Below are 22,313 nucleotides of genomic sequence, written 5' to 3'. Positions count from 1 at the left end.
GGTAATCTAACTGGGTGTATCTTTTCCAAGACACCAAACTCTATCCCGCACAATTTGGAGTTTCAAAATCATATACAGAGAGAGAGGAAAACACTTTCCCGATCTGAGTTAAAGTTAATACAAAGCAAGCTGGGGATGTCCTTTTATGCCCCGGAGATTCTTGGCCACTTGTACCATGGTGACACGGCAAGAAGGACTAGATCACACATCACCTGTAGATACATGTCATCCTTGTGATCAAGTAGGTTGCATCACAAAGATACCATGAGGTTCGTCATTAAGAGGTTCAAAACTGGCCGTAACTTAGGAAAGGTGTTTTTCTTTTGCGATTGCTCCACAGCAACTATGGGCTCAGCATAAATTCAACACATCAAAGGCATACCAAAGAAATAACTCTCAGAGCCAAGCTACAAGTGACGCCTGACACAGGTTGGACACTTGTCAGCTTCCCTCAAGTTTTAATGGGAAATGTAGGTATCCTGGTCTTGCAGCTTGGCTCTCCATTTAATTGAAGTTTACAGAAACCTCCCCCCCACACCCAGCGGAGGGGAAGGGGGGCACCCGGCAAGAGCCTGACGCCTGCACTCCCCTCCTGGCCGCATGTTCTCCTTCCCATAGACTGCAGCTCTGTAAACTTCAATTAAATGGGGAGCCAAGCTGCAAGACCAGGACGCCTACATTTCCCATCAAAACTTGAGGGAAGCTGACAAGTGTCCAACCTGTGTCATTCGTCGCTTGTAGCTTGGCTGTCAGTTGCATCCAATGCAAACATGCATATACTAGAAGGAACAATAAGATTGTGGAGGCATGTGGGATACAGCAAAGACAGGGTCTAATGATATTTGAGAGTTTTCACAATGGGTTTTCAGAATAAAACATCAGCTCAAGAAGTCACCATGTTTGGCTGGAAACTACACCTCACTCTCTTAAAATCTCTTTCTCCCCCCTGCTCTCTATCTCAAGTTATTTACATTCACACACAGAAATAAAGAGCGTGAGATGGGTGCGTAGGTGTAATTAGTTCCACAAAAGCCCGTGTAAACTGGTTAGAACAGATCCTGTGTGAAGCACTTCTGATTCCCACCACCTGGTGGCAGTGGTGCCCTACGCGCATGAGCCAGCCAGCTCTCCGGGCAAAGTTTCGACAAGGTGGAGAGATCCAGGAAAGGGGATTTGTTCCTAGAGGACTGAAGGTGGCACTACAAGGTATTGCTGGGTGTGTAAACTCCTCCCACTCCCCTCCACCTTGCAGTTTCTACAGGTCTTCGAAGTGCTTCAAAAATCTGCAGATCTTGTCTGAGTGGAAATGATAGCGAAACAAACAAAAAAAGAGATGCAGGCACACTTCCCCAAAACACAGCATGTTCACTACATCCTCATTCTATCTCTCAAATATTATTTATTCCTTGCATTCCTCCTCCCAAAAGTGGCATGTAGGTGGCTCATTTAACTGAAAGAAATCCCAAACACTAAAAAAAAATAAAAAATGTTAACAAGCCAACTCATTATCCAGTTCTGAAAGCCAACAAGTGGTTCCCACTGCCATAATTCATACAAAAACCATCCGACATAAAACTGGCGTGATTTTTTGGAAGGCCATTCCAAGGAGGAGGGGGCTGCCAAAAGGGGGGGAAAAGCCTGCATACCATTCTAATAATGCTGATTGAACGGATGGCAAGAAGATACTGTTGTAAGGAGAGTAGCTGGCAGATGGATTCGTCAAAGGAGAGATGGTCTCTAAGAGACGAGGTGTGAAAATCAAGACCCTGATGCTTGAGCTGAACATAGAAACCAACAGGCAACCTGCAAAGACAGTTTGGAACTGATCGAGATGGGCAGCTGTGTTAGTCAATAGAAAACAGCAAGAGTCCAGTCGCACCTATAATTGTGGTAGGGTATGAGCTTTCGTGAGTCACAGTGTGACTCGAGAAAGCTCATACCCTCCCACAAATTTTGTTAGTCTTATAGGTGCTACTGGACTCTTGCTCATTTCAGAACTGAGTAATACTTTCAAAATAGTTAGCTTCAGACGAAAAGTAGGTGTCTGCCTTTTATACCCACTGAAGTTTCTGGGTTGCATTCATACCACATGGAGGGCGTGACAGCAGTCAAGACTCAAGGTGAGAATAGTATGGGCCAGTAGGAGGGAAGATCTTATTCATGCAAAGTGCAACTGATGAAAGGCACCTTTTGTACTGTATCAACCCATTTCTTTGCCAATACAGCTAGATTTAACAAGATGTGCCCCCATACACCAAGGCTCTTCAATGAGTCAGCTCCTGGAGACTCAGAGCCAAGCTACAAAAGACGAATTACACAAAGACATGCAGGTGAAGGGAGTTGCAATGTTAGCCAGGAAGCTGAGATCGGAAGGCTTTGTTAATTTCCCTTCTCTACAGAGCCAGGGAGATCCCTGCTCAGAGGGTTTGTTAATTTCCTCTTGCTCTGTCAGTTTCAACTCCCCTTCTAGGAGGCTAAGAGGAAATTAACAAACCCTCTGAGGAGCTCTTTGCTGGCTCTGTAGCAGGGCTCATTTCGAGGAGGAATGTGCAGGAATGCAGTTCCGGAAGTTCCCCAAAGAGGTCACATGTCAGGTGGTCCCGCCCACCTGACTCGGCCATTTTGGGCCCGTTTCAGCCTGGATTGGGGCCAAAATGGCCCAGATTGGGCCTCTGACGGGTAGTGGATCACTCAGCAGTGGCCCGATCCTGACCATTTTGGGCCCCTCTTTGGCCATTTTCAGCCCCTTTTGCCATTTTGGGCCCAATTTCAGCCCTGAATGGCCAGGATTGGGTCCAAAACAGCCAGGATAGGTGATGTCAGGGTGTGCGGCATATACTAATGAGTTATGCTGGTGAGTTATGCTAATGAGTTCCTCCAGCTCCTTTTCTATGAAATGACCCCTGCTCTGTAGAGAGGAGAAATTGACAAAGCCTTCCGATCTCTTTTAAAACTCAGCTTCCCGGCTACCACTGCAACTCCCTTCACGTGCTCCTCCTCATGAAATTCATCTCTTGTAGCTTGGCTCTGACTCTATACAAGCCTGACAAATCAATCCATTCTAGAACATCTGCATTTCCAACCAGCATCGCCTCCATCTCAAACGGTTTCCCCAACCAGGTACATTTCCAGCCATAGAGTAGGTATGTTACAGAAAGACACTCTCATGACCAATAATGTGAGTTTATTCATGCACACAAGTCAAGCCACATGCTAAAGAGAATGGCAAAGCATACCCAAGAGCCAAAGCCCTCCACGCACAACCACCACAAGATTATTTCCACAAGTCACCAGCTAACACTGACTCTGGTTGCCAGTAAGAACTATTTTGATTCCAAGGCTGCCAGCAATAAAGCAATAATCACCTCTGTTCTAGAATACATCGCCCACCGTCAGCAATTCAGAAAGAACAAACAGTAGGATTTGGGGGGAGGGAAAGATCAAAGCACCTTTCACATAAATATCACCACAGGAGATGTTTTCTCTCTCTCCGAAAGCATCCAGATTAAAACAAGAAACAGGAAAAAAAAATCCCTGCATCTAAGAGACATATCGTTATTTTAACTGCCAGCAAACATGGGATCAAGCAGAGGTTGTTTGATCGTGCGCCTAAACTCTTTCCACGACTTCCTTCGTTGTGCATTAAAAGTGCCTGGCAAAATGCACTTGGGCGAGAATTTCAGAAGTCGATGCAGGTAATGATAAACTCTGCCTTTCCTTTCTCTGATGGTGCTTGGTCTCAGCAGGATTAATTATGAAAAGACACAACCCTTTCTTATTATCAGCAACCAGAGCAGAGATGTTCCGCAAGAATACACCTTTTATTTTGCTGCTTGAGACCTGAGTTTTAACCAGTGGCTCGGCGGATGACTGTAGTGTAACTAACAATCACAAATTTGCTGCCTGCACTGAATGCCGCACTTGGTCCTATATTGACATCTCTCTTGTCTCGACCTCCTAGCTGAGCAACAGAGAGAGACCTTGGGCTGCTAGATGTATATAACTGCGGGAATGATCTGCTGGTACTTTTGACTCTGAAAGCCTACACTGAACTCCATCTGTTAAACACATCAAGATTTGAAGTCGACTTGGATGAAATCAGCCCATTGGTCTATCGGACTCTGTATCGTCTTGTCTGAAGGTCAAGTGACACATTACAAAGTCTTTGTGTTTGTTGGGGACTTCGTAACACATGTGTGATGGGAGCTGTGCGCCTCACATATGTGATGGGAATTGCGTGCACGACAGCTGTTTTCTGCTTGCAGCTACAGTATGCAGGGAGGAGCAGCTATACACACGCTGTTTTCATGTCTGCAAAGTGTCCCACAGAGCAGCAATTCGCTCCACTGTAAAAACCAAGTTACTTACGTGGTTGCAGTCGTAGCTCTGTGGGGCAGTCTGAGGACCAAAAACAGCAGGGGGGGGGAGGCTACAGCCGCATCTCCCTGATGTGCGCTCTGATCACAAGCAGAAAACAGACAGCGTGCACCTGGGAGGCATGCAACTCCCCTTGCATGTGTGTGACACAAAGTCCTCATGTTGTTCCCCGACAAATGCAAAGACTTTGTAATGTGTTGCTGGAGCTTGACCGGTAGTGCATCTCTAGGATCAAACAAAGAGTTCTGCCTAACTTCATCTCCAATAAACCTGTGCCAATAAAGTGTATTTGTTTTCTTATTTTTAAACATTGGCGGTGACACAAATCGGGGAAGCTAAGCAGGGTCAGTACTGGCTAGTTCTTGGGATGGGAGACCATCAAGGAAGTCCATGGTTGCCATGCAGAGGTAAGCAATGGAAAACATCTCTGTTGGTTTCTTGCTGTGAAAACCCTCTGGGGTCACCGTAACTCATGTGTGACTTGACGGCACTCTACACACACACACACACACACACACGAGCATACACACTGGCAAAAAGGAACACTTAAAGCCATTTCTTCTAGAATGCCTACCTTGATTTCAGAGTTGTCTATGCCTCCTATCTTGACCTCCTGGCTGGCCACCTGTATCCTCAAGGCCCGGAGCCCATCAGAATTTGGCTCGGGTTTCTTTTTGCTGACATCGATTTCCAAGAAGTTGGGTTTGTCCGGGCAGGTCTTGACCAGTGTGTAGGAGTTGTCGGGGGGATAAACGAAGGTGGCACCATCAAAAGTCTGCAGAACTTGATCCTGAGAGACCAAACACAAGGTTTCCCGCTTGGGATAGCAGCCTTGGTAGCCATTCTCCACGGAACAGACTTCCCCTTCTTGGCAGGTGGAGTTGAAGCAGCTGATCTCACCTCCTTCCTCACACCAGCACTGAAAAGTGCAGTCCATAGTGGCCCAGAACGACTCACCGATGGAGTAATATCTGCCATCCACGTCGCAGCCACACTGGTGGACAGGGACGCAAATGTCTGTGCTGAGAACGTAGCCCTCATTGCACTCACAGCCCTCAATGCAAGGGGTGGTGCAGGTCAGAGGAGCGGTCAGGTCAGAACAGGTCGCTGCACAACTACTGGTGCACACGGCATAGTGACTGAACTCTGGACATTGTACAGCAGCAGCTAGAAGAAATCAAGCATCAATGTTAAGTTATCATGTGCATGCTTTTGCATTTTTTTGCATTTATTTAGACATCTCCTGCTTTTCTTCCCAGTTGGGAACTCAAAAGTGTGTTCGAATATTGTTCTCCCCTCCTCTGTTTCCCCACAACAACAAATGTGGATGGTTGCCCGGGCTGAGAGTTTGTGACAGGAACAAGGTCAACCAGTAAGCTTCCATGGTAGAAGTAGAAATTCGGAACCAGGTCTCCCCGGATCCTAGTCCGACGCCCTATCCACTATGCCATCACCAGCTCTCAGGCCTCCCTCTTTGATGTCTAGCATGGTGTAGCAGTTAGATTGTCAAGCTAGGATTTGGGAGACCCGAGTTCAAATCCTTACTCTGCCATGAAGCTTGCTGGGTGATCTCAGGCCAATCAACGTCTCTTTGTCAAACTCTGTATCTAGGGTTGCCAGTCTGGCCCCTGGAAAGAGCAGGAGCTTTCAGGCCCAGTGGCACACTTGAAAACCGAATGTCATGTCATCACTTCCAGTGAAAACATGGAAGTGACATCACAGCTACCCCATGACATTCTAGGAATTCCCCTACGGTAAAGACCACAGAGATTTGGAGAATTCCTAGATTGCTGCAGGGTGGCTTTGACATCACTTTCAGGTTTTCGTCAGAAGTGACCTTGCAAAACATGCAACGCCGGTTCCCCCTTCCCCCACTCCATTTCCCTGCCATTGCCTGGAGGGAAACAGTGGGAGGGCTGGAAGGCCTGCCACCAGCTGAAGACCTACCTTGCAAGATTGTAAAGTTAAAATGGAGAAGCTGAGAACAATGAGGACCTGAGGTCCTTGGAGGAAAAGCAGGATAAAAATATACTAAATAAACAGATGAAATATCACAGAATCACATAAAGATTCCTTCGGCAACTCTTTTATATTCTCTTGCTTAAGAACAGCCTTAGATACAATATGCAAGAGAAGGAATCTGAAGGTTATTTGGTCCTGAGCCAGGATTCTGAAATCCTCCAATGCGTTCCTGTCTCACGTGACCCAGTTTATGATGTGCACACACACTCCCTCGGGAATATGTGGTTGCAGTTGAGGGCTCGTTCACACATTCATAACATCGTAAAGAGGTGGCAGAGCCCTAAACAGACCACTCCATTTCAGTCTGCAGGTGGTGGTGTTCCTTTGCATAAAAAGCCCCAGGCAATTAGAAAGCTAGCACAGCAGGGAGCAAAGAGTCTATCCACTCTCTTTGCTTACTGTTCTGGCTTTCTCTTTGCATGGAATTCTCAGCGTAGGGGAACATTAAAAAATGTGATGCTCCACCTGCAACCTGAAGTCCATTCAACCAACTCAAACTGTTGAAGGTCTGAACCAGGCCTTAGACTGTAGTCTCCTTGGGGCAGAAACTCTTCTTTAAAAAAAAAACAGCTGGAATCCCCAAGCCCATACAACAATGATCACACAGTGAACAGATCATGGTAGCTCCAACATTCCTAAAAGTTACTCCTGACAAATGTTTCCCTGAGACAGCTATCTAAGTAACAAAGCATTGTAGCCTCTTGCTCCAGTGCTGAAGGTAGGTACAAGCAAAGGCGCCCCCAATTTAGCCTGGGGAGTTAGGAGAGCATAAAGCGGATGGGTGACGCAGGCAAAGAGCAAGCGAAGAGGGGAAAAAGCAGCTTGGATGCGCTTGATTTATCGCAGCCCGAAATGTCAGCCGTAAATCATGCCAGCTCTCGCTTGAACGGGGCACTTAAATTCCACCTCGCATTGAATTCCACCCGGAGAGAGAGCAACAAGCTGAGAAGGGTTTCGCTTCTGCCTGTCCTTTGCTCGCTCTCCCTTTAGTTACTTCAAGTGTCCTTTTGTCCTTCTCAGATTGTAAACCTGCAAGGGATGAATCAGCTTTCTCGGCAACAATGCCTGTTTGAATCCAGCCCTTAGGCTCTTCGGTCTGATATCATAAAACTATTTTAAATTTTTTTCCTAATGGTTCAACAGTGTGTGGGTGTTTTAAAGGCCCTTGAGACTGTGTATACCACTCAGAAAGGAAATCCACTTTTTAAAAAAGACAGTAAAAGGTAACCCTTAATCCCCACCATCAAATGAGAGTATGTGTAACTGTATTGGCACACCATCATCCTCTGTTAACATTGCCTCTTCTTTTTTTTTTTACACAAGAGGAATCCTACTGGATCAGGCCAAAGCTCTATCTAGTCCTGCAGCCTGTTTCCAAAAGCTAGATGCCTCTGGAAAGCTCACAAACTGGCTACAAAAGCTGCAGCTCTTCATTGCTGTTTGGCCCAAGCGGCTGGTACTCAAGAGGTATTCTGTTCTGGACATGAAAGTTCCACTTAGAGCCTTGCTACAAGTGACATTTTACACGTGAAGGATAAAGGATCATTTTTGCAAGTCTTTCTGGGAACTGAAGTTCCTCTCCCCCACCTTTTCCTTCCCCTCTCTGTTAGAATGGCTGCCTGAAGAGACAGAGAGAGCCTACGGCAACAGCAGCTTTTGCAAATCGTCGCTCTGGAGAAAGCTGAGAAAGTTGCAGCTGCCCACCCCCAACGATCGTTGAGAGCAGGCCTGTGACTGGAGGAAGGATTTGCAAAAGTTCCTGTTGCTGTAGGCTCTCTCTGTCTCTTCAGGCAGCGAGAGGAAGGAACAGAAGGAAAAGGGGTGGGAGAGAGGAACTTCAGTTCCCAGAAAGACTTGCGAAAATGATCCTTTATCCTTCACGTGTAAAATGTCACTTGTAGCAAGGCTCTTAGTTAACTCACTTATCCTACAATAAATTTACCTCATTCATCTTTTCCCTTCACCTAAGCTAGTGCCAGTGAGTTTCCTTGCTCTCCTTCGTTGTGTTAACCTCTTTGTGCCCCCCCCCAACACAGGTCGTTTTAGTTATTACACTGTGTAATCCGCCTTGAGACTCAGTGAGAAAGGCAGACTATAAATAAGGTAAATAAAAATATAGAAAACTAGCTTGATACTCATGCTTCACTACAGTATTTAACTACTTTTTAACCCAGTTATAATACTTATGGGTATGTAACATTTTGTGTGTGTGTGTGTGTGTGTGTTTTAGTTGGTTTTGTAGTATAATAGCATAGTACTCGAGCTTCACAAAGGTGTTTAAATAAAGCGAAGCATGTTATCCCTATCCAGGAGTCTTGTACCATCTTTCTTCAACTGTCTGCAGTTTCCTTTACCTGATTTTTACCTCAGAACACAGAGTTCCACAGCTGACCAGTCAGAGAGAGGGGAGGTGCAAGCAGGCAGGACCCTGTCAGCCACACAGAAAAGCCAGGCTCCACAAGGAGATTGGTATCCCTAAGGAACTTTGAGGGGAAGACGGGGAGGGGCATTTGACCTCAGGACACATTCAATGGCTTCCAATAGCAACTGCATACTGTTTAGAATGTGGGGGGTGAGGACCAATCAGGCTGCGTATGCAAATGACCTCTGTGTTCCAACTGTCTCGGGGGTGGGGGGAATGAGGTGTGGAATGTTGTGAGCCCCAATCAGCCCACATATGCAAATGACCTTGAAAGGCTGGCCCAATCAGGGAAGAGTGGCCAAGCTGGCAGTGGGTGGGGGTGCAAGCAGGCAGCAGCCTGCTAGCCACACAGGGAAGCTGTATTCCTTTGGAAAAACACATTTGACCCCTTTAAACCCCCTTAGGAGGTGAATTTCTTAAAATCCCTTCTTGGTGGGTGTTTACATCATGAAAGGAATGTTGTCCCCAAATGTCATGTTTCCAGGGGTTTGTGCTGGGCGTTGATGAGTCAGTCAGGACACTTGTCTTTATATGCATACAGATAGATCATTGAAGTTGAATTTCAGAATGTAAGCTTCTTGGGGCAGGAAACTGTCTGTCTAAGGCATCACTGCACACTTTTGGGAAGTTTCTAGGATCCAGGTGGTGTTTTTAATGCCTGGGTAAGTCCACATGGCAACCTGGCATAGCTTTTCTCCAACCAGAGAGATTTTGCAACAAGTTCCCAAAGCTGCCATTTTAACCCGATTCTGTCAACCTTTAATCTGCCAAAGTCCAACTAGCTTCCCCACGAGCTCACCTCCTAGTCAGACTGACAAATCCCTCCTTCCCTTCATGCCAGGAGATTTTGATGGACAGATTGAAAGATCCTCAGACATATGCCAGTGACCAATTCAGGGACTAATGAGCTAACAGTACCATGAAATGGAAACCTCAAGACTGTTTGATGGGCTTGGCAGTTGAGTACTCAATGAATTTCTCCAAGGTTGGTATCCTTCCTCAGTTTCACCAGAGGGCACAACACTTACCACAGCCTGCCTGTGCTCTCCAGTCTCCAACAGGTATCCCAAGGGCTTGGCAGACCAAAGCATATGCTTGAATGGCTTGACAAAGGCCTCCTGTGCCATTGTCTCGGATGCTGCACAAGTCATAAACGCAGCTGTGGACAAAAGCAGTGGGATCGACGATGGCGCTGCATTCCCACAGGGGGCCTCCAGTCTTATTGATGAAACCACAGTGATCAGAGCCAAAATAGAGAGATTCCATTGCGGCATCGCAAAGGCTACAGTTGTCTAAACAGCCTGAGGAACACTTCCATTCAGGATGGTAGACGCGCCAGCTGTCTCCCAGATCCAGCACAGACGTGGCCAATTTCCCATCCGAGCGCAGTACATCATCCTCTGGATTCTTGTTATAGTTCCCACACAGCCCACATGTACCGTTGATGTAGGAGCCCGGAACAGAAATAGCAGCATAATGTTCTCCATCGTAGGTCACCAAAAGGCCAAAGTCAGTTTCTACTGCTGTTGACATGCCACTCTGATAGATTTTTATTGCCCCCAGTTCCAAGAAAACAGGTAAAGACATGACTAAGTCATCCACCTGTGGGAGAGGAACAAAATGCCACTTAAGAGGACTGGGGGGGAACCAAGCAACATAGAAAAAAACCAAAACATATGGATTTTATGCCCTTTCTCAAAAGAACTCAGGACAGTTTATGTGGCTCAACCACACACAGAGAGCGACCAGCCCCAGCTCAATCAGTGATACTCATAGAAGAGAGAACATTTCAACTCACAGCAACGAAACCCTCCACTGCCTTGACTTGTACGCAAACCAGGAGGTGAGCAACCAGGGTTGCCAGCTCTGGGTTGGGAAATTCCTGGAGATTTTGGGGGTGGAGCCTGAAGAGGGGAGGTATGAGGAGGGGGGACACCTCAGCAGGGGTATAATGCCATAGACTCCACCCTCCAAAGCAGCCATTTTCTGCAGGTGAACTGATCTCTATGGCCTGGAGATCTGTTGCAATTCCGGGAGAACGCCAGCCACCTCCAGGAGGCTGGAAACCCTATGTGCAACTATAGATATAATCCTAATGATTTGGAATATAATTAGAAAGCACCATTTGAAACCTAGTATTTGAAGGAAAGGAGAGCCATCTCTGTACTTGGAAGGAGGTTCCAGACAGTAAACTGGGAAAAAACAGCCTCTTCATGAAGCACTTTAGTTAGATGGTTGCATCACATGCGTACGGACACAGCCTCCCACACACGCTTATAACATATGTAAATGCACACACATTAATATATTGCATGTAAACCCCAAGGAGAGACAGCTCTCAAGTGGGGCATCTTTTGGGTAAGGCCACGAAGAATCAGGAAATTTGTTCCTGGAATAGAGGATACAAGCAGGCCATCCTTTTCTGAAGGACACAATGAAGCAGCAGTTTTGTACCATTCTGATTATAAGACTTAACTCAGACTCCCCGGTAAGATGAAGGTTATATGGGTAGATATTTTAATATAAAATAATAACTTTGTCAGGATATCAACGGGATTATTCAGAGAAACCTCAGAAGAGCCGTTGGTGGAGGCTAGGACACATTTTCCATCTTAAAATACAACTAAATATGGAAGAAAGCAACTGTTTTTTGGTGTTCGAAAAGCTACGTTTTATTAGAGCTTTGCCCTTCGAAGTCTTAAGTCTTCAATAAAATGTTGAATGTTTGCTCATTTTTATCTTCAGATCCCAAACAGAGCTTTGGGTAGGGGTAAATATTTCGGAGGGGAGAGGCATAATTATTAGAAGGTTCCCCTTTTGCCAAATCTATTCACTGTAGGGTTGCCAGCTCCAAGTTGGGAAATTCCTGGAGATCTGGGGTGTGAAACCTGGAGAAAGTGGGGTTTGGGAAGGGAAAGGACCTTGGCATGGCATAATTCCATAGAGTCCACCCCCCAAAGTAGCTATTTTCTCCAGGTGAACTGATCTCTGTGGCCTGGAGACCAGTCGTAATTCCGGGAGATCTCCAGCCACTACCTGGAGGCTGGCAACCTAATTCACTGACAGTTTTTCCAAACAGCAGATGGTTCCACACAGTTTTGATACTTTAAATTTCATTTTTTCTGGTATGATCCCAACCGGTCATGGATGGTGTACTAAATAAGACGATACTACGGCACCATTCAGCCACTGAGGTTTAAGCGCATGATGATGTCTCTGAGAAGCAAGGAAGCTGTTCAGGAAGCACCGGCCCATTCTTTGGGGGGCTACAGTGGCCTCCCCTCAAACTGCCACAAGGAACAGTTTTTCCCTGTAGCTGAAAAGGTTGGCAAAAAGCAGCCAACGCCACTTTTGCCCAGCCCTGCTGTTAAATAAATGAAGGCTCCCTAAATGAAGGAAGACTTCTTAAATACGTTGGAAGTGAAGGACTGGACAAAGTGTCTTTGTGAAGAGCGCACCAGTATTTCTGAGGGGGGAATAGAGCTCGCAAACCAGATAGTAATCCAGCATCCTGTACCTGTCCCTCTTGCTTTCTCTGCTGCTGTCCCTCGTTTGCCCAGAATGCCACTCTCAAGGGTTCCTTCTTCTCTCTCTAACTGCCATGAGGGCAAAGCAAGACACGTTATCTGTGATCTCTCTCCATCCTCGCCTAGACAGATAATTACAATCCTTTCTCTACCTTTCTGTCCCAGTACGGAGTTCCTTCACAATAAAGGACTTCTACTTCTCTCCTAAAGTAGCAAGCCTACTGCACCGTCCCCGTTCTGCAGCTCCCGACTCTAAACTAACGAAATAAACATGGTCATAGAGCCAGAGGAGTTAGCTGTGTTCATCTGTAGTCGCAAAATAGCAAAGAGTCCAGTCGCACCTTTAAGACTAACTAAGTCTTAAAGGTGCTACTGGACTCTTTGCTATTTTGAAAAAAAACGTGGTTTCTCCCCATAATGAAGTAGTTAAATCTCACCATAATTTTCCCAAAGCTGCCTTTGGGGATGATGATCTTGTGTGAATAAACCTCCACTGCTACGTCCTTCAGCCAGGAGACAGCAGAACTACCTCGATTCTCATTCTTGGCTTCCACACTAAAGAAGGGAAGGTTGGATCCTGGCCAACATTGCCTGGCTAGAAGGTAGGAGCAAGAACCCTGGAAGTGAAAGAGGAAGCCGTCGAAGGTATGATAGTGGGGGTCTCCAAACACCACACAAGTGCTGCTTTCCACCGGTACACACTGGTGGAACTTGTCCTTTGTCTCACAGAGCTCATACGGGCCACAGGACATCTCCTGGCAGAAGATCTCGTTGTTGAAATCCAGGCAACGGCATTTGGTGGAGCAGTTGGTATTTTCCCAAAATATCTCCCCTTGACGGAGAAACTGGCCTAAAAAGAAAAGGAAAATGTTTTTCAGAGCACAGAATGCTGCATACAAATCAAAACACACAATCCCTAATCACTGTTCATTCTTAGCCTGGAAAATAAATCCGGCCTGTTAAAAAACACAACCACCAGCATTTGTGAATCGTGATACAATTTTGAAAATTCTAAAGCATTTCACATACATTCTTCAGGAATCTCTTCTCCTCTGTGGGTTCCCCCCTCCATATGCTTCGGTCATTAAACAAGAGCTCGCTTTTTCATGGCCATCTAAAACCAGGGCAGCCATTGTGAGGAGCAGGGCTTTATCTGAGGTGGCCCCCTTTGCATAACACCATCCCAAAGGAAATGTGCCATGCCAATTCTCTTTAATCCTCTGGAAGATTACTTCAAAACTTTTTATTCCAACAGGCTGTTATGCAAACTGGCATTATAAATGTGTCAAGCTGAGATAATTGTGAAATTCTTAGGAAGGTTGGGATGACGACGCTGGCATTTTTAGGGATGAGTGGATTATTTCGCTGTGTTTCTTTAGTCCTGATGTCCACTCTGCTCTCTGTTCCATTCCTCCTTTATTCTGCCTCAGCTAGGAGAATTTCTAAAAATAAATTCAAGAGCTGAAGCCAATGCAGCAGTTTTCAATTCCTTCATTTCATTTGCATCTTCCCTTCCCCATGTTACTAATGTATGCACCGATTAAACATTGCAAAGGTTATGCATACATACACACACAACCACATCCTATGCAGATGATGTTGCATCACAGTTGTTTCAGCTAGGGCACTTTTACAGTTTCAAATATCGAAATTTTGGTTGCTTGCTGGCTGTCTTTTGTTTCCTCTCTGTTCTACTCCCTCCTCAGCCCAGTACTAATCTCTCTGTTTGCTTTCCTGTACCTTCTTCCTTTCAGAATTGTGGCTCAGAAATTTTAATTCAGTCTCTTTTCCCCCATCCAGTCACTGAATTGCAGACAAGCGATTAAGCTCTTGGAATTTATTTGGTGTCACGTCTGCACTCACCACCGCAAAGGGGGGTGGGGAGCAAACACATTCCAAATCACAGTGCATTGACCACAATTAAGCTGCAGCGAAGGGTTTGTGGTACCTGCAAATTACTACATCCGTGTGGCGTGAATTACATCTCAAATACGCCAACACTGCCGTAACAGAATTCTAATAACAATGGATGAGTTATGTGTGCAACTCAAGGGGCATTAATTTGCAATTGCTTGGTATGGCTCGTTTTCCTGCAATATGAATTAACGATAATTAGACATCAAGTAGCTCAATCTGAGCCACAATTCTTTATTACAGTCACAGGCTGCCGAATGTCACGTATGCTTGTTTGGTTCTAAATAAAATATTAGCTGGAAGAAATTGGGTGTGCTAAAAAAAAAAAGGCCTTTGAAGTTCCTACTCAAGGGAAAGCATAGAAAGGCACTCCCATCCTGCATGCCAACAGAAATAATCAAATAATAGAAGAGTCCTATACAAAACAGTCTCCTGTCCAGGAGCCTGTTACTGTACCTCTGTGTGAATTGCTATTCTGGGCATACTCCCTTCTATTCAGTTCCCTTGAAGAGTAGTGAGCCAAGCTACAAGTGACGCCTGACACAGGTTGGACACTTGTCAGCTTCCCTCAAGTTTTGATGGGAAATGTAGGCATCCTGGTCTTGCAGCTGTAATGGAGAGCCAAGCTGTAAAACCAGGACACCTACATTTCCCATCAAAACTTGAGGGAAGCTGACAAGTGTCCAACCTGTGTCAGGCGTCACTTGTAGCTTGGCTCTCATCAGTCTAAGGCCAGTTCCACAAAGTCTATAAATAGCACGAGACTCACAGAAGGCTGCCGGCTTCCTTGCGCAATTTTTAACACCATCCGACTACAAAACGCCATAAATCACCGTTTGTGGCGTTTTGTAAACAGATGGCATCAAAAATCATGAGGAAGCCAGCAGCCTTCCGTGAGTCTCGAGCTATTTATAGACAGTGTGGAAACGGCCTTTGACAGGGTTAGAAGGAATGTTGTCTGCCCAAGCAAGGCATCTCCATCTCCATTTGGGTCCACACTGCCACCAGTTGGGTCCAAATCTAACCTGAAACACTGGCACAGGGGCTTGGCACGGGGCTCATCGCCACCACTGCAGAGCCAGGAGGGGAAGCCAAGTCACCTCCCATGCCACCAAGAGCTGACAGAAAGCTGAATCCTTGGGGTGCAACAGCACCCCTCCTTGTGCTGCCCCAAGCGGTTAGTTGCCTGGGTGGCTTGGCCAGAGAACCAGCCGTGTTACTGACATGGCACAAAAGAGAGAGATGAAACAGGAGCACCAAGAATGAATGGCCCATACATCCCTAACAGTTCTGCAGCAGTCTTTGTACTGGCAGCAACTGAATGACGAGCCAATCACATCCAACAAAGACACATCGCTGAAGAGCAAGATTCGGGTCCAGTAGCACCTTAAAGACCGACTTGATTTCCTGGGAATGAGATTTTGAGAGTCGGAGCTCCATCTTGAAAGTTCTGTAACATGCTACTGGACCTGAATCTTGCTCTTCTATTACAGACCAACAAGGCTACTGACCTAAAACTACTATGACGTTCCCTCCTCCTCTTTCCTTCTTCTTAGTCCTTAAATTGCAGAAATGGCACCAGAGGCCTTTTTAAAATTCAAAAGCAACCCACTATGTTATTTACTTTAGAGATGAAATTTGGGGTTGAAAATTTCTGAGGTAATTCAACACACACACACACAACTTTAGTTCTTATGCTCTTCACAGATACTTAAATTCTTATGTCTAGAGGCTTTTGTTCCCATGTTTCCCTCCAAACACTCTGGTACACTTTCTTTTAGTATTCTCTTTCTCTTCTGGAGTATGCTGGTACCCACTTTCTAGTACCCCAATCCTCTTCACACCCCAGTGTTTTCCTTCAGTCATCTGAAGGTCTCCACAGGCAGTTTCCAACCACACCTGACCAGAGATCTCTCCACTCTCCAGAGCTATCTCCCTGTTTGACTAGGTAACAACAACAACATTCAATTTATATACCACCCTTCAGGCCAACTTAATGCCCACTCAGAGCAGTTTACAAAGTACATCATTATTATCCCCACAACAAAACACCCTGTGAGGTGGGTGGGGCTGAGAGAGCTCCAGAGAGCCCTGACTGACCCAAGGTCACCCAGCTGGCTTCAAGTGGAGGAGTGGGTAATCGAACCCAGCTCTCCAGATTAGAGTCCCGGGCTCTTAACCACTACACCAAACTGACGTAGTAGGGAAAGTCTCTCCTTAGAATATCTCTCCCCTTTCTCCAGCCAGACTGGGAGTCTGCACCTACTTCCCAAACTTCCATGCCAACTTTCCCCAGTTCTCCTGTCGGTGTTGAAACTGCTCTTTGTGAGGACTCCAACTCACCACACAGCTAGGACTCAAAACCAGACCCTCCTCTTTCCAGCTCATGCTATCCAATCAGATGCCTTGGAGTAGCCTCTCACTCAAAGCTCTCTGTGTCTGTGAGAAATTAACCCTTAACAGTCCTTCAGCTGTTGGTACAGCATTTCCAGGCTTTTAAAAAATGCCACCCGTCACATCTACATAACAGAACAGCACGCCAAGGACTAAGCTAGAATCGTGATGTGCTAAATTTCTCATCTGCAGGAAGCGTTTCCATGCAATGCACTAAAAATGTGACTCTACCCATCTGGGGTTGCTTACTTTGGCTTGGGCAACTCCTGAAGAATTGAGGGTGGTGCCCGGAGTGGGTGGAGTTTGGGGTGAGAAGCTTGCTCAGGGGGGATGTGGTGCCACAGAGCCAGCCTCTGAAGCCACCACTTCCTCCAGGGGGACTCCACTATGTAGTCTGGAGATCAGTTGTAATTCCAAGAAAATTCCAGACCACACATAGAAGTTAGCAACTCCTGTACCCATCTGCCATAACTTTTCAAGTGTGGTGGAAACTCAATGTAAAAATGTGAATAAAACAGACAGGATTAGTGATCCTGCCTTCCCTTGCTTTGAACTAACTGGACTTTGTTCCTTTCCTGCCTGCAAAAATTCTTTTTGCTCACTGGAGCAATCTGATCTCTCACTGCAATAAGATTTTGGTTTTTTTTCTCCATAAAGAAGGTGATAGGAGGGCAGCTGGAGCATGTGGGAAGGAAGACAAGAAGCGGAGAAGTTAAAAATTGATATTCAGTGTATGGATTTAATTTGTTTTCTATATAAGAGCCACAAAGATTATGTGTTTGGGACATTTGGCACTCTTCTGTCTTTGCAGTCCAAGTAACTCTGACCAATTGGCAGTGTTTAAAAGCAAAGTATACGAGGATCCTTACAACTGATTATAAGATTTGCCAAGAGAGGCAGAAGAGAGAGATTGTAGGAAGGCACTTAGAAAGAACAGTAAAAAGAAGAAAAGCGTGCTGGGCCAGAACATGAAATGCGGGCCTGAGAAGTGGATCTTTACAAGATCGAGGACCAAACACGATGCAACATTTGGAATCGGGGGATGGATCTCCCTGACATTTCTTAAAGGGAAATAGCAGCTGTGTGCCTCTCTCCATTATTTGGGGAGGGAGATGCAGAGGATTTAGCCCTTTAGAGTGTTAGGAGTCCAAGAAGAGAAAAATAGGTAGGCAACCCCTTCTTCCAGTGTTCAGTTTTGATCAGCAAAATAACAAGTGAAAATAACAAGTGAGTGTGGAGGAGAAATGGTTAAACTCCCACACCACTCAGACTAAGAAGGTCTGTAGAAAAGAGCATGTAGCACCTATAAGATGAACAAAATTTGTGGTAGGGTATGAGCTTTTGTGAGTCCCAGCTCACATTTAAAGATACAGCTAGAATGTGGGTCTATCTGTCCTTATATCTTGGAGAAGGAAGTGAATTCAGATGCCGAATGACAATGGCAGGTATATGGCAATAGCAGGCATGATTGGATAGGGTGAGATATTGAGAGGGGTGGTGGGTAATGAGACAGGAAGCCTAGGTCTTGATTCAATCCAGGTAGATGCATTGTCTTGCGTTGCATTAGCAGTTGTGGTTCAGGAGGTCTGTTGGGTAAATGCACACATTTACCTAACACTTGCTGATTCCGCACACGTTAGATAATGCACTTTCAATGCACTTTATCAATAGTTTGAGGTGGATTTTTTGTTCCGCACACAAAAAAATCCGTTCCAAATGATCTATAAAGAGGATTGGAAGTACATTATCCAACGTGTGCAGAATCACTCAATTAAGTTCCATTTAATACAATGGGCCACGCTTGTAAATAAACACATAGGGCTCAAACACTATCAGATGCAGGTTTTACCCCTCTACCTTCTCAGAACTGAAGGGGGGGATTTTATGCAAGCCTGCACAATGCACAGGTGTTGGGGGCTATGCTTGGACACTGCAACATTGGGCTTAAATCAGGGGGGGAAACCTCTCCTGTGGCTTTGAAGGCTGAACAACAGGCAGCGATTCAACTGGTACACGGTATACCTTGAGGAGTCTTCCTTTCCCAATCTTTGTTTAGAATCCTACATCACTTTTTTTCTGCTCTTTATGTGGGTAATACACAGCGCAGCAAAGCAAGTCCACAAGGTACTCTCCTGTGCCATTAAAAGCCTGACAAGGCAGAAGCTGATTTTACCAATTTGTCTTTACCTGTTGAACTCCTGCTTATCACAAGGTATTTAAAAGCACAGGAGCCTTGCTCTCTGTGCGTGCGTGCGTGCGTGCGTGCGTGCGTGTGTGTGTGTGTGTGAGAGAGAGAGAGAGAGAGAGTCAGTCAAATGTAGCCAGAAAAATAATTGGCATTCTTGTCCAACTTCTTGTGTTCTCTTTTGGACAGAAGGTGTGATTAGTTCACAATCTGCAACAAAAGGAAGCACTTCTAAGCCTGTGTAATCTACTTGATTTGTTTACTTCACTCCTCCTCCTTACCAAACCCAATGGTTGGCTCAATACTGTCTATCAGCAGGGCAGCGAAATAAAGAATCGTCCATGGCGGCCATGAAAATTAGTGGATCAAGAAGACCTCTGACAGCTATGACACACAAAAAAGAGAAAGAAACAAAACCGGCCATCTTCCATGAATAAAGCGGCCTCACCCTGAGGGAGACCGTTGGTTTATCCAAGTGAGTGTTGTTTATTCTGACTGGCAGTGGTTCTCCAGGGTCTCAGGTGTGTGTGTGGGGGGGCGTATTTCACATCAGCTATTAAATGAGCCTTTTAGATGGACGCATCCGGGATTGAACCCCTTCTGCATGCAAATCAGATGTTCTGCCACTGACCCACAGCCCCACCACCCCATCTTGGCTTGCACCCAAGACTGTAAGCTCCTTATTGGTTCCCCCAGCCTTGGCCACAATATTTTCAGGGAGAAGCTGTATCTTTTCTGAGCAATAGCCAGACTTTGGCCTTGTTTGGGTGTCTTCCCAGAATCTCCCCCAAGCGATCAGCTTTCGTGTTTGTCTCTCTCCTGGCCCGGCTCCTCCCCTCTCAGACTGCCAGCATCTTCCATCTACTTGCTTGCCTGCACTCTGGTCCCATCTTCTCATCTCAGCCCTGGCCCACAATAAATTCTGCTTCCTGACCGACCCACCTGCAGACCCTCAGCGCTCCATTGCCTATGGTCCAATGCTGACACACGCATGCACGCTAAGGATGTACACTTCAGTTCCTGACATTCGCAGACACCTGGCAGAAACGTGGATATTCCCTCATGACAGAGAAAGGTCTTGGGAGCAAAAGGACGCCTGCACAGGCTTCTTTACATTTGCAAACTGTTAATGCTGTAATCTCTATGCAGTCAAGTCCCTGTGGGATCACAGAGATAGCTTTGCCGTGGCTTCACTGATGCTCACACAAACCTCGCGCAGGAATTGTCGGCGGCAATGGGGAGTGGGTGGTGGTCTTGAATAGTCTCTGATCCATAATTCACAAGCTGAGAAAATTAAGACCGGCTGGAGCATCTTTCTCCTCTGATGGCATTTCTGCCAGAATAAGCTGGCAAGACTTGCTTGTTATCAGTTGAGCGCCGCATTTGTTAAGGAGAAGGTTAATAGAATCCCCTATCAGTGCTGGTATTTTAGAAGTCTAAAATGAGAGGTTCTTAAGCCAGTGAAGGGGTAGCAGTGAAAAGAACAAAGGCTCTATTTTAATTGCCCTGTTAATTTCAAATTACAAGTGCATCACCCATAAATTTGCTCAGCTAACCGCAAATAATGGGAATAATTCCATCTCTCCGTGCATTCTGCTATAGAACTTCAAAGGGGGGGGGGGGAGTGAGCTACAGAGTCAGGTACAAAAATGGTTACTTTTGTTCATTTAGGTCTTATACACATTTATTCTTTTTCTTTGTTACAACTGTTCCATGCGTATGTTTTCTTTTAGATTAGGTTTTTGCTTCAAACAGTTTCAGTAGGAAATATAATCCTTCCTACAACCTACCTGCCCCATGTCCAATTGGGAGTGAATCTTCAGGGATCGTACCTCTAACCCAGGAGATCCTGAGTATGTTGGGACATGGGAGAAAACATCCCTGCTTTACAGGCAATTGGAATGCTTACTTGCAGTCGGCATAGGAAGGTGTTTGGCAAAAAACAGGCATTGTGAACAAATGCTATAGAGTCGGGTAGTGGAGAGTGCCCTTAAGTCATAGTTGACTTATGGCAACCCCTGGTGGGGTAATTCATGGCAAGAGACTAACAGAGGTGGTTTGCCATTGCCTGCCTCTGCAATCCTGGTCTTCGTTGGAGGTCTCCCATCCAATTACTAACCAAGATCAACCCTGCTTAGCTTAGCTTAGCTTTTGAGATATGATGAGATCAGGCTCACCTGAGCTATCCAGGTCAGGGCATATAGTGGGGCGAATTCATGTTTAACAGGGGGCAAAGGGCCACTTCAGAGTATACACTCCATCATCACCTCTTGTATCTGTTCCCCTGTAGGTTTATCTATGAATTCCCCGCCCCATAGCGGCTGTTAAAGAACATTAAAGAGGAGACACATCCACCCCCCTCACTGATCCTCACTTGGTTTGGCACGACACCGTGCCAGATACGGCTTCTTTGGGCAGAGGAATGCAACGTTTGCCTCCAGCTCAGGTGTTTGTTCATTAACATCCAACCACATATTCCTATGAAGCAGCTGAGTTGGAATGAATTAGCAAACTGCCAAACTGAACCTTAACAGGAGAATAAGGTCAGAACCCTGCTGGATCAGATCGTGGTCCACTCAAGGGCTAACAAACAACAGAGGCCAGGCCCTTTTCCCTGATGCTACCTCCTAGCACTGGGACCCAGAGGTTTGCTATCTTTGTGTATGTCTATGGAGGTTCCCTCTTCTCACCAGGTCTAGTAGCCATTGATGGACCTCTTCTTCCTGACTCTGGGCCAAGCTAGAAGTGACGAAGTACACTTGAATGGCAAGTGAACAGACTCACATGTGTTCCTCCCTGTTCACTTGCACTCCACTTAATCATGTGTGATCAAGCGGAGTGCAAGTGGAGTGCAAGTGAACAGGGAGGAATACATGTGAGTCTATTCACTTGCCATTCAAGTGTAATTCGTCACTTCTAGCTTGGCCCTCTGTCTAACCTCCTTTGAAAGTCATCTATGCTCATGCCCCTTACTACGACTATTGGCAATGAATCCCAAAATTCAATTACTTGTCGAGTGAAGAAGTATTTTCTTTGGTTCGTCCTGAAACTTTTGCCCATCATCTTCACCGTGTCCACTTGCCCCATCCCATGAAACTGGGAATGGCTCTCTCATTACAGATATTGTCTGATGAAAATTAACGCGGTCTTTCCTACTGGTTTAATGGATCACCAGTGACCCCTACTTGGACGCAAGTTCTCTACCCTCCCACTGGAGCTGAGTTCCCCATAGAAGCATGCCACCCCTACTATCATTAACAACAATAACATTTGATTTATATACCGCCCTTCAGGACAACTTAATGCCCACTCAGAGCAGTTTACAAAATATGTTATTATTATCCCCACAACAATCACCCTGTGAGGTGGGTGGGGCTGAGAGAGCTCTGAAAGAGCTGTGACTAGCCCAAGGTCCCCCAACTGGCTTCAAGTGGAGGAGTGGGGAATCAATTCCCAGTTCTCCAGATTAGAG

At 45.9% G+C, this 22,313-nt stretch overlaps 1 protein-coding gene across 1 annotated transcript in view; it reads right to left on the bottom strand.

Moving 5' to 3' along the window:
* Window positions 1-22,313, bottom strand: part of TECTA (tectorin alpha) — a 91,220-nt gene that overhangs the window by 41,839 nt on the left and 27,068 nt on the right. The window contains 3 exon segments of the mRNA XM_054997615.1: window positions 4,952-5,544; window positions 9,850-10,423; window positions 12,786-13,198. Of these exon segments, the coding sequence (XP_054853590.1) occupies window positions 4,952-5,544; window positions 9,850-10,423; window positions 12,786-13,198 (1,580 nt within the window).

The sequence above is a fragment of the Eublepharis macularius genome, chromosome 14, assembly GCF_028583425.1.
Source record: "Eublepharis macularius isolate TG4126 chromosome 14, MPM_Emac_v1.0, whole genome shotgun sequence".
Lineage (NCBI taxonomy): Eukaryota > Metazoa > Chordata > Lepidosauria > Squamata > Eublepharidae > Eublepharis > Eublepharis macularius.
The sequence above is the reverse complement of the archived record's forward strand: the minus strand, read 5'-3'. Positions and strand labels throughout refer to the sequence as shown.